The sequence below is a fragment of the Haliotis rubra genome, unplaced genomic scaffold (genome assembly GCF_003918875.1).
Source record: "Haliotis rubra isolate DU_JTF1 unplaced genomic scaffold, ASM391887v1 Scf157, whole genome shotgun sequence".
Taxonomy (NCBI): Eukaryota; Metazoa; Mollusca; class Gastropoda; order Lepetellida; family Haliotidae; genus Haliotis; species Haliotis rubra.
This window is the reverse complement of record NW_025765525.1, coordinates 984,983-998,109: the sequence shown is the minus strand read 5'-3', so window position 1 is coordinate 998,109 and position 13,127 is coordinate 984,983. Positions and strand designations below refer to the sequence as shown.

The 13,127-nt window shown below is 42.0% G+C and overlaps 1 protein-coding gene and 1 long non-coding RNA gene across 3 annotated transcripts in view; one reads left to right on the top strand and one right to left on the bottom strand.

The window, feature by feature from the left end:
* Window positions 1–13,127, bottom strand: part of LOC124271072 (FAD-dependent oxidoreductase domain-containing protein 1-like) — a 36,644-nt gene that overhangs the window by 11,250 nt on the left and 12,267 nt on the right. The window contains exons 2-3 of one of the 2 annotated variants that reach the window (XM_046706141.1): window positions 8,265–8,561; window positions 6,129–6,258 (exon numbers count right to left, since the gene is read on the bottom strand). In XM_046706141.1, the coding sequence (XP_046562097.1) occupies window positions 6,129–6,258; window positions 8,265–8,543 (409 nt within the window). In that variant the 5' untranslated portion in view covers window positions 8,544–8,561. Of the gene's footprint in view, window positions 1–6,128; window positions 6,261–8,264; window positions 8,562–13,127 lie in introns of both variants that reach the window. The other variant, XM_046706142.1, reaches the window with a different exon arrangement.
* Window positions 2,346–9,754, top strand: LOC124271073. The gene is made up of 3 exons (XR_006896938.1): window positions 2,346–2,355; window positions 6,427–6,429; window positions 9,596–9,754. It is a non-coding gene; the product is annotated as an uncharacterized LOC124271073 (long non-coding RNA).

The following is a 13,127-nucleotide window of genomic DNA, read 5'->3' as shown; positions in this document are numbered from 1 at the left end:
GAAACTATTAAGGATTTAGCTAGCATGGAATCTCACTGTCACTATAACAAGAAAAAGATAGGAGGGGTCGTCTCAAAAGTAAAACCTGGACGGATGTCACAGACAATCCTTTGGGTCAGGCTGGGGGATAGATATATCAGCTATAGTATGACCAGAAATTATTGAGAATTTTAGGAATATGTTTAATTGGATTTCTAGTATAAACAACCTTGACCAGCTATCAAGTGCTTGGTTTCATTCAAGAGAGACAACTCTGTTAATCCTTTTTCATTAGTTTGTGAAGAGTTATCCCCCTTTGTTTACTTGCTAGCAGGCGACATTTTCAGTGATCCTCAGTATGGATGATTTAGAGAAGAGGAAGTTGATTTTAGAGTATTATAACAAGGACATCAGATCAGCTAAAGTGATTTCAAGTAGAACAGGCATCCCTTTGTCCACTGTTTATCGTGTTTTGAAAAATATTGCAAATGGATATGGCACTGAGCACCAGGGAGGCACAGGTAGGCCCAGAAAATTGACTGTCGGTGACAGGGAGGCGCTTGGTATTCTTGATTATAAAAGCAAAAACACAATAAAATCACTATGACTGATTAACCTTTTATAAAACTTTTAATCATGACAAAATAAAAATGTAGGTAACATTTGGCACTAATGAAACAGGGAAAGAGCAATTAAAAACGGAAATATCCGAAGATTTCCGAAAGTGTTACGATTTTTCCGAATGCATGTCAAAATACCGGTTTTCGATCAGCGATGTCGCAATGCATTATCATTTTTCATGTCTGAACCGGTAAATACCGTAAAACAGGTTATATTAGCAGCCCTAATGGCAACCTTGACATGGAAAAACAATCCTAGGGCAACTGCCCCAGTGAATATTGCACCCATGTTGCTTCTAAATTTTCACTTACATTCATTACTCCAGGAACAGTTAGTACAACTGAAAAAACTTTACGCTTTGGTATCATAAACTTATGGTTGGTAAACCATAGCAACTATAGTTTTGAGCCTAACGGATATGCTTTCATACACATGACCCTAGTCCGGCAACTCTTACGTCTGTAGGGCGTTTTTTCGAGACACTGTTCCACACTGTCTGGAGGTACCAGGAACAGATAGCCTTGGTGGTTGAAGGGGACACATGGAGGTCCTGGTCTGTGGAAACATGAAAATAATTCGGTGATTCTACACTTAACCGTATACCTTCTATAATTCAATTCATTATTGGTGGTCACTAGAATCTAATATTTACAAACATGCTTTTACTTGGAGGTAGTTTGTTGTTTATCCACGTGAGCTATATGAAGCGGAATACATCCAAGCCATGCAGAAGCGTAACTTGTGTTGTCTTGAAGTGGGACCCTCACGTCACTCTCATTAGGCTATAATGCGGCATTGATTGCCATGTATTGCTTTTTAAAATGGAAAATATCATTTAAATGTTTCAACTTAAGCAATTACATGACATGTTTGTTATTTTAGTTCCTAGATTTTAACCACAAATAAATAAATAAATATTCCTTTTTGCTACAATATACATAAAACAGATTGTATTCGCCACACAGTGTATTCGTTGCCAGTCTAAGTAAACTTAGACTCAGTATTATTCGTTACACTGCTATACTGAGTCTAACAAAACCTTGTGGAAGGTCGCGTCAGATAACCTTTTCAATTGACCAATCAGAACACAGCTTACCAAATCGCGAAAGTTGACATTCGCACATACCTTTTAACTTTTTACCTCCAGAGAAGTTTGTACCGAACGATTCCGAATGCTATTTTCCAAAGCCACAGCAGTAAGTAAACAGTCGCGAAAAATAGCGTTTTGTCAGTATTCAAGCATGTCAGCTTGCTGAAATATTAGCTAATGATAGCCCTGTCAACAGAAACCCCAAAGCGATATATACTGCAGGTCAAATGTCTGTGTTTTATGCAATTTTCATTTGTTGGGAGATCAGTGTTGGCTTAAGAGGAAGAGAAAATCCATTTTGTAAGTCCCTTGAACCCTAATAGTAGCTGTTGTCTGATTGGTTAAATCCGTTCGGGTGTCTTGCATTTGATTGGGCCGGTCATAGGTCACTCAAAGGTTACCTGACGCGACCTTCCACAAGGGTTTTGTTAGACTCAGTATAGCAGTGTAACGAATAATACTGGAGCCTAAGTTTACTAAGACTGGGATTCGCTGCAGCCCTAAATATCATATAACAGGGGCTACAGATAAAGGCGCATACAGAAGTAATGCGCGCCTCAAAATCAATTATTAAGTCACGACACAATATCAAATTTCAAAGCATTATCGGTAATGCGCACACAAATACCTTCGATAGTAGTCTAACATTTAATTTCCGTATGCGTGTCGTGCAAATGGAAATCTATTTCGATAAATACTTGTTAAGTTTCTTTGCGCGAAACACGATTTGACACATAAGGAAACCCCGACAATAGGAATCCCTTGGCGTTGCCATGCAAACGATATGCATCACTATTTTTCGATTGGCTAAAACTACACTGTTCCTATTTATATCCAGTCGGACCTGACATTTCGCACATCACACCGTCGCTCAGTTATTTCTCAGGCGTCTTCAAATACAAATACATGGCTGGAAATAGTGATCGATGAATCGTCCAGACAAACCACATCAACTCGCTCACACAAAAACATGTCAGTACTCCTTCAAAATTCTCAGTACACCTCCACTTGCAATATGATGTGTAAGTACACTCACACCCCCAAAAGTTATCTGGAGCCCTGTATAACCTGCGAGCAGATAGTACAGAGAAATCCTCACAGACATTCAACCACTTAACACACAAAGAAAGAACACATAGGCAAGATAAATACTCACAAACATTTAACAAGTGAACCCACTCATCCAGATAAATACTCAAAACATATGATGAATATTGAAACCAGCACCACAAAAGCACACAAAGATATTTAGCTCTACTATCATCTAACTATGTATCATGTTCATTTCATTTTAAACAAATAATGGCAAAGTATTGATAAATCTTTTCATATGGCTGCCAGACTACATATTGACATTCAGTCAGGTGATATATAAAACTGGAAATAACACTAACACACAGCAGCAAACTAGATGATTTTTTTCATTCAGTTGTTTTGGCCTTGTTCTAAAATGCTTATGGCATTATTATAGGGGTGAAATGGTACCCCTTTACCATGGTACGGTACGTATTGCGTTACAAGGCCTTCAGTTCGGTCCGTTTCGGTTTCAGTATACGAGATATGATCATAATGCAGAAAATAAAAGAAAAGCACAGATTTCAACAAAATGATTTGATTTCATGACATTTAAGAAAAGGTTTAAAAAGGTTTTTTAAAATGACGATACGAAAACCGAAAATACTGATTTTTTGGATTGCATTACGGTATACCAAACCGAAGGCAAAATACCACAGTTTTACTACTACTGCGTTATACCGCTACACCCCTACATTATTATCAGTATATTATAAATCATTGTTAATCCATGAATTATTATGTGATAAGCATACACATCAAGACTAAACACAATATGACTCTTGGTTCAGATTATGGATTAAATTCTGTCAGTTTAACTTTTAGCAAAACCCCCTGACAGCAGCATGAGTGACTCAATGATTTTACACTGATTTTAGAAATAATCAAGCAATATCACTTCACACCCCATACCCATGTGGGGAATCAAACCCTCGTCTTCGGCGTGAGGGGGGAATGCTTTAAGCATTAAAGTACTGTCGTAAATAGAAAATAAACTGTATTTTCTCATTTATCTCTACAATTTATGTAGTTGATATGTGAAAGTGTGAAATATCTGTTAAACTAAGTTCGGCCTAACTACAGTCTCAGTGGTAGGGAGCTAGGAAACGTCAAGAAAGGACTTTACTGAGGAAATGAGCAATGCAGAGTTTTTTTAAGTCGAAAACGACATATTTGGAATAGACCATGGCTTTGTGCAAATTAGTGTGCAACGATATTGTATTACAAAGGACACTTTTTAAATGCCCAATTTGAAATTAGACGTAGCTTCATTATAAACGATAGCTAACGTTAAAATAATAACTTTCATGCTGAAACTATTAAGGATGTAGCGACCATGGAATCTCAGTCACTATAACAAGAAACAGATAGGAGGGGTCGTCTCAAAAGTAAAACCTGGACAGGTGTCACAGTCGTTGGGGTCGGGCTGGGGGATAGAGATATCAGCTATAGTATGACCAGAAATTATTGAGAATTTTAGGAATATGTTTAATTGGATTTCTAGTATAATCAACCTTGACCAGCTATCAAGTGCTTGGTTTCATTCAAGAGAGGCAACTCCGTTAATCCTTTTTCATTAGTTTGTGAAGAGTTATCCCCCTTTGTTTACTTGCTAGCAGACGACATTTTCAGTGATCCTCAGTATGGATGATTTAGAGAAGAGGAAGTTGATTTTAGAGTATTATAACAAGGACATCAGATCAGCTAAAGTGATTTCAAGTAGAACAGGCATCCCTTTGTCCACTGTTTATCGTGTTTTGAAACATATTGCAAATGGATATGGCATTGAGCACCAGGGAGGCAGGTAGGCACAGAAAATTGACTGTCGTGACAGGAGGCGGCTTGGTATTCTTGTTTCTAAAAACAAACGAAGGAGTTTAGAAAACTTAAGGCTGGATATGATTGATAGAGGAACTGTGGCTGTCTGTAAGGAGACAATTAGAACTGAGCTGCATGCAATGGGTTGGCAGAAAAGTCGAGGAATTCCATCACCGATCATGAAACCTGAACAAAAGGAGCGAAGGTTGAACTGGTGCTTACAGCATAGAAATTTTAACTGGGACAATGTGATTTTCTCAGATGAAGGTTCTGTGTGGCTGTTTCCTAATACACTGAAATTCTGGACCAAACAAACTGAAAAGGTATCAGCTTCAAAGTACAGTCTGAAATTTAACAGTGGGGTGGCATACATTTGAAGAGAATATGAACAGTGAGCTTGTACACAGATATTCTCGAGGGACATTTACTTCCATCTGCTCATGTGTTCTATGGAAATTTTTGGATTTTCCAGCAGGACAAAGACCCAAAACATCGTTCAAAGCATTCACAGGCCTGGTTTCGGACCCAAAATATGACATTATTAGATTGGCCAAGCTATAGCCCTGACCTAAATCCAATAGAAAATGTTTGGGGACTTATGAAGGAAAGTGTCAATAAGAAAAATCTGACAAATATTGCTGAAATGAAAGAAGAGGTGGTCCGATATTGGGACAGCATGGACCACGACTTTCTAACTTCTTTGATCAGTAGTATGCCCCGCTGCATTGAAGCCTGCATTGCTGCCCATGTTGACTTGACAAAATACTAACTGTTCACCTGTCTTTGAATCTGAAGTTATGTGCTGCTAATATTCACATTTAATACGTGAGTAATGAGTGAAAACAATAAAAAAAAATACAATCTTTAAATTCTCAATAATTTCTGGTTGTACTGTAAGTCAAGATATTCCTTTAGGGCAATTATACTGGGGAAGTACACGGCATGTCATAACAATTTACAAATAATATCCAATCCTGTCGATCTTTGGGTGGTCATGCCACCTATATATTTGGATACATTTAATACGATGCGTTTCTATGGTTATCAGGTATCTTACTCTTTCACATATCTCAACATAAACTTTATGAAGGAAGGACATGTAAGATGTTAATCAATAGATGAGACATACCGGGTAGTCACCACACATGAAAAAGCACAAAATATCTTTGAGCTGACCCCTTGTGCCTGTAGGCAGCACATGCATTTCATGCCAGGTGAGTCGACGGTCTGTCGTCATACCTGGCTGAGCGACCGAATTGCCATCTATGGTCTGATCTATTGTTTCAGCAGCTATTCATATTTTTTCTAAGTTTTGCCCGATTTTACGAGTAAACATGCTTTTCTGGATATCCTATTATGCATCCCACTGAATGCCAAGTTAGGCCGAAGTGGGTTATTTTGACATATGCTGTTTGCAGTTGTGTAAATTTTAGGGATACAGAGTAACAACCTAAAACCATTTTTTTTCTATTTTCGACAGTACTTTAGGCTACCTGACCCACCCAGCAACAGCATGATAACCCATTGTAACAACACTGATGCTCACCGAGAACACTGAGATGTTCCTTGATGTTCCGCAGGAAATCGGTGCAGAACAGAGACAGCTGGATGTTCTCTGCCATTGAGAACTGGTGGCGGAGACCACCTGCTGACAGAGTGCTCGATGCCCGGGTATACTGTAAGAAACCACAAACACAGGTGAATGTGTTCTGCCATTCCGTGACCGATAAAACAATTTACGTGTGTTCAAGTAAAGACGTAAAGCTATTCCTGATCGTGAACACTTATTCTTGACAATTTACCGTGAGTTGAAGACTTATTCTGTATAATATGTTATTACTGAGAAAGTTTTTAGGCCGCTTTTAATAATATTCCAGCAATATCACAGAAGGAGACAACAGAAATGAGATTCACACATTGCAACAGGGGTTAAAAAATCCCATCGCCTGACGCCTTGGGACAAGTCAGTGTTCATTTCGGGCAATCAAATAATGGTATCTTACTTGTCCGTGAGCTACTAGATAATTTCCACTTATGGTTTCAAACTGCAAATAAACTTTGATTTAATTTCATATCTGCTCAAAATGTAGCTATTAAATTTCACAATGATAATAAAGTAAAGTTATCTTTCTTTGCTATTTATCACTTTTCAATAAATAGTCCAGTAAACATTAACATCAAATACCATGTTGATTTCTTCTTTCATAATTATGTCATAAAATCAGGGCAAGTGGAAACTTAGTCAGGACAAGTTACTTTCTTAAAGTCACTTGCCTTGTGGCAAGTGGCTTTTAAAAAAAAATTTGAACCCCTGTGCAACCATGTAAGGAATCAAACCCGGGTCTTAGGCATGTTGAGCGAACACTTAAACCACTAGACTATCCTACCGCCCCCTATGTTATAAATAAGATGCAAAATATGCTACATTCTTAATGTTAATGGTTAAAATATAAGTTTGTTTTGTCAAAATGAATCAGATATTCAGCATATTAGAAACATTACATATATTAATATTTTAGTTCTGTTAATATAATGAAAAAGTATGTAACCACTCAAGCTTTTCAAATCATGCTCATTTTAGTCTACCGTATCTGTCAATAAACTAAACACATAAATCATAAACTTGGTAGCCAAATACAAAGCTATATATGGGAGGTGGTTGGAGTGAGTGAGGGAATGGAAAGGATGGCTCTGGGAAGGACGAGGAGGTAGGTATAGTCAAAGGGATGTGATTGTTTAGTGGAGGGCTGTCATTGAGACATGATGCAGAGTTTATAGTAGCCGCCTACGGCCAGTGTAAAACAATATTCTTATTATTTGATTATTTTAATATTTTACAGACCTAAGTTTGAGTATTGTGTGAGTAAATTAAAACTTTAATTCGTCACAATAGTTTATAAATACTATTGATGACACAAATTGCATATGAATTATTGTAAATAATCCTTCGCATTGACGATATTCATAGATTATGAATCTTTTTTAGCCAGCCTTAATTGTTTCAGCCTTATTTATGGTACTGAACTATCCAACATGGCAGCCCTCAGTTAGTATGAAAGTCAGGGTTAGTTGGCTTTGAAATGTCCGCCAGGTCTCCAGATAATGTTCAGAACCAATGAGAATTGACTCATGTTATCAGTAAACTTGGGTTTTGAAAATGAAGCATACAATTTTAAGGATAACTTATTTTTAAATTTTTGTTCTACTTTTATGGTGTTTCAGTAATGGCTAGCATAGGCATATGTGCTTCCCTAAGGGACCGTTCATAATTCATGGCTAGGGGGTGTGATGATGATTTTTATGGAGAAGCATGTACAATGTGAATGACCCCCTTAAACTGTATGAACAAAATAAGTGACCCCACCCTGCATGTCATGTACAAAATCAATGTCCCCCCTCCCCCTCCCATAATTTCTAAACATAGTTTTAACATATTTCTATGTACAAATTGCTGACCCCCAGTACATGTGTACAAAAATGCTGACCCCTCCTAGCTCCCCAGATCAAAGTGGGTGCTCCCCCCAACTCCCCTCCCAAAAATAAATAAAATAAAATAAATAAAAAAAAAAAATAATTTAAAAAAAAAAAAATCAAATCAAATAGACATCTTATCTGGAGCTCTGCTCTTCAGCTGACAGATCAGGGTAAGAAGGTGAAAAAGTCAAACAAATATAATTTCTACGCTCATATCTTTCTCCAACACCATCAAGCTGACTCCTTTGGGATGCCTCTGCTTGATCCAGTACGCCACGGCTGATCCAATCAGCCCCCCTCCGACCACCAGAATGTCCACCTCACGGGGGACAGGCAGTTCAGTCGGGAGGGGCTGACCCTGCTTTACTGCCTGGAACTCTTCCTTCAAGATCTTCCAGGGCGAGCGGAACGACCCAGCAGGGGGCGTTTTATCTGACCCGTTGGAACAGAACTGTCGGATGCCGATGCGCAGGCCTTGACGAAACATCTTGGAACACTGCTACGTCTACAACACAAAACAGATTGGGAGAAAATGGCATCAGCCCTTAAGTCACAATATAAATTGATAATGGTTGAGGTTTCAATAATATCAGATGAATTCTCTGAACCTTTCAAACTGTCCTTTGTCTGCCAGAAGATATGTTTGTTGTGTAATGACAAACTGAGCAATATTCCAGATAGGTGGTTGGCTGTAAATAATCGAGTCAGGACCAGAAAATCCAGTGATCAATAGCATGAGCATCTATCTACAAGATTGGGAAATAATGACATGTGTCAACCATGTCAGCAAGCCTGACCCCCTGATCCCATTAGTCATCTTACGACAAGCATGGCTTACTTAAGACTAATTATAACCAAAATCTTCAGAGGTACTAGAAGTGACAAAACATAAACAAAAAAGGAAAAGGTTCTGGGATTTGTAAACATCAAGATACCCTGACACCTACTCATATTATAGGATTTTTTTTATTGTTTCTTTAGTGCTCTAACATATTGAAACAATGAAAGAAACCCTGCCATTCAGATTGAGTGCAGCTACGACCATCATGTCTTAACTGCTTCAATTTGTATTCTTCTAAAATGACAAAATTTCAAATCTGAAGTAGTATATAGAATGGGGATTCTGTGACAGGCCAACTAAGAGCGTCTTTATATGCCAATTCCGCTTCCAACCCTAAGTATAAATTAATGATTTCGAGCAGAGACACCATTCGATGCACATCCCAGACCCCTATAGGAGCCTTAAAACCTGTAGGGTACCATGAGTTTCGCAACCCCCGGCGGGAACGAGGATGACTCGGACAGCCTGCAATACATCCCCGTAGAGACTACAAGCCGCAGACGGTGCCGGATGCTAAGCAGCCACCAGTTCCCAGTCATAGAATGGGGATTCTGTGACAGGCCGACAAGGCGCCATTATATACCAATTCCGCTTGAGCAGAGACACCATTCGATGCACAGCCCAGGCCAACTAAGAGCCAGCGCCAAATTTCACCACTCAGTGGTTTATGAGCGATGTGCCCATACGCTGCAGTGAAGTCGTGGCGCTGTCGGCAGCGATCCACCGTTTGGTGTCCATGGGCGACAGCGACGTCTTGTTGAGGGTTATCGAGAGCACAAAAATGGTCAGGACTACTAGATTGGTACTACCTCCGACATGCATCTCTGCGATTTCAAGCAGAGAACATCGTTCGATGTACACCCCGACCTGGGATTCGTACCTCTATGATTTCAAGGAGAGACATCGCTTCGATGTACATCCCAGACCCCGACATGCACCTCTATGATTTCGAGCAGAGCAGTTGAGATTCGCAGGCGAGAATCGCCGTCCTATGGGGCTGGATAATGACGGTTGATTCCAATATCGATACCAGTCAAACCCCCATATAAACTCCGCGAATAGCGGATTTCAAGCAGGTTTTCCGGGCTGATAATGACATTGAGGCGAAATTTGAAAAGCATCAAGTACCAACTAACGATGAAAATGGAACTCCAAAAGCAGAATAATTGGACGGCAGTACTGAGTACGTTGCACCTTATTTCAGAGGCACCTTATTTCGAAGCCCTAACCCAACCAGAATTGATTGAATCCTCCATCGACGATCGCTGCAGAAAATACAAGAGTCGTTGGAGATATACCCATATGGGCTCTGGATGGGTGGTAGACAAAATCAACACCGCTTTATCTCGACATAGCGAACTACATGCCGCTCAAAGGTGGGTCGCGACATACCGGTGCCCAAGCATTTCAAGGCCAAAAGGCCCTCGTTAACCCCAAACCCAAGGCGCAATGATGTTAACGATTACTGTCGCGGTGGTGGCGGTCATAGCTGCTACGCGCAACCAACGAACAGTAATCCGGGCAGAAGCGTTCCAGCTATCCATCGATCGAAGAATCCGGGTTCGACTTCACGGGTGTAGAATGCTTTAACACCCATCTCCTACTGGGCGCGGCGTTAATTGAAAAGCAAAACAAGGTGGCTGTCAACGTGTTCGCCAATGGCTTACAAAACCATCGTGCATAGGATAAGCCCTGTGGGTGATAAAACCGCGTCGGGTGAACCAATATATTCCTCATCGAAAAGACGGTCAGTATCACTACACGGCAATAAAAATCTGAGCCGGCTGTTGCACGCGATCAATCGATGCACAGAGAAAAGAAACACTTCTGCGAACGATGTCTGCACGGTTTTACGCGAGCCGACCTGCTGCAAAGCGCACCAGGGGATTGCCTAGGTGTAGGAGAGACGGCGATCCGAATTGACATGCCTAAGGAAGGCGACAACATCTTGAAATTCACCAACCACAAACATCAGATGCCTGTGCCTTACATGATCTACGCAGACTTGAAGCCCTCATCAAACGGGTCGACCACGGCGCGCCCAACACTGAGCAAAGTTTTACGTGCAAGACCCAAGAACACCAAGCAAGCCTGCGGGTTCGGGTGCGTGATGGTCGATCCGATGCGATGGACAAACGCGACGCTCCAGTCATCTACCGAGGTCCTAGCGGCGGCGAGCGATTCCTTATGTGTTTGCAACAGGAAGAGAAAATCATTAGGAAAAGGCTGTACACCGCCCGCTCCCATGCGCATGGCGCCTAAGGACCAAGTCGCTCACAAGCGTGCTGAGAATTGCTATATATGCCAGGGGCCCTGAATGGGGATGTCGTTAGAGATCACTGCCACATCACCGGTCGGTACCGGGAGGTGCTGCCCATAACGCCGTGCAACCTCCAGCTTAGAATCAACCCTAAAACAATCAACATCCCGTGGTCTTCCACAATCTGAGAGAGTACGATGCCCACCTGATCATGCAGGCCATCTCGAAGGTCAACGGTGATATCAAGTGCATCCCCAACAACATGGAAAAATACATCTCCTTCTTGCTCAACGGTCTGAGATTCATTGACAGCGCTCAGTTCCTCCTGTCATCGCTCGATAGTTTGGTCAAAGCCAATGACACCTCCCCCATCACCGATCGATACACCGACGCCGAGACGCGACCCCTGCTGATGAGGAAGGGTGTGTACCCATACGAGTACATGGATGATTGGTCTAAGTTCGACGAGACCCGATTACCTCCTATCGGCCAATTTTACAGCAACCTGACCGAATCCCATATCTCCCAGGATGATTACGGCCACGCGCAGAACGTGTGGGAGAAACTGGGATGTAAGAATCTGGGTGACTACCACGATCTGTACTTGAGAACGGACGTGCTCCTGCTAGCTGACGTCTTCGAAACGTTTAGGAGGACGTGTTTGAAACAGTATCAACTCGACCCTGCATGGTACTACACCAGCCCCGGTCTCTCGTGGGATGCGCTCTTGAAGAAAACCGGAGTTAAGCTGGAATTGCTCACGGATTACGACATGCACTTGTTCATTGAGAAAGGCTTACGAGGAGGGATTTCTATGGCCGCCAAACAGTACGCAAGAGCCAACAATAAGTACGTGGAAGGCTACGACTCTAGCAAGCCCACCAATCATCTCCTTTATCTCGACGCCAACAACCTGTACGGCTGGGCTATGAGTCAGTGTCTGCCTACTGGTGGGTTTGAGTGGTTGGACGATGAGATTGATATCACGAGCATCGCGCCGGATTCGGGGAAGGGTTACATCCTCGAAGTGGATCTGGAGTATCCCGAGGCATTACATGCTACCCACAACAGCTACCCGCTGGCCCCCGAACGGTTGATGGTCTGCCGAGACTGGATGTCCGACTATCAGCGGGCCTTGTTGGGTGAGAACACCCTGGCTCGGGTGGAAAAACTTGTCCCGAACTTGATGAACAAGACTAAGTACGTCGTGCACTATCGCAACCTGCAGCTGTACCTATCATTGGGTATGAAGCTGACCAAAATTCATAGGGTGCTTAAGTTTAACAGAAGTCCTTGGATGGAGCCCTACATCAGAATGAACACAGACCTGCGAAAGCTAGCCACCAGTGACTTCGAGAAGAACTTGTATAAGCTCATGAACAACTCGGTGTTTGGTAAGACGATGGAGAACTTGAGAAAACGGGTGACGGTCAAACTCGTGCGATCGCACCAGGAGGGAAAACTCAGGAAACTGATCGCTAGCCCGGCCTTCAACCGAAGCAAGCTATTCGATAACGATTTGGCGGCTCTGCACATGAACAAAAGTCACATCAAGCTCAACCGGCCCATCTATGTGGGGATGAGCATCCTCGACCTGTCCAAACATCTCATGTATGATTTCTACTACAACCGGCTCAAGAAGCAATACGGTGATCGATCGCGGGCTGCTGTACACGGACCGCGGATTCCTTGTTGCTAGATATACGAACCGAGGGCGGTAATGCGAGGACATGGCAAAACACATACACCTGTATGACACCAGCGATTACCCCAAGGACCATGCCCTACACAGCACGACCAACAAAAGGTCCTCGGCAAGATGAAGGATGAATCGCGCGGGCACACCCATCGCCCGAATCGTCGGCTTGAGGCCTAAGATGTACTCCATCTTGAAAGCTGACAAGGGTGAGATCCGAAAGGCAAATGGGGTCAAGAAATACGTGGTGAAACAACACATCAAGCACGCCCTC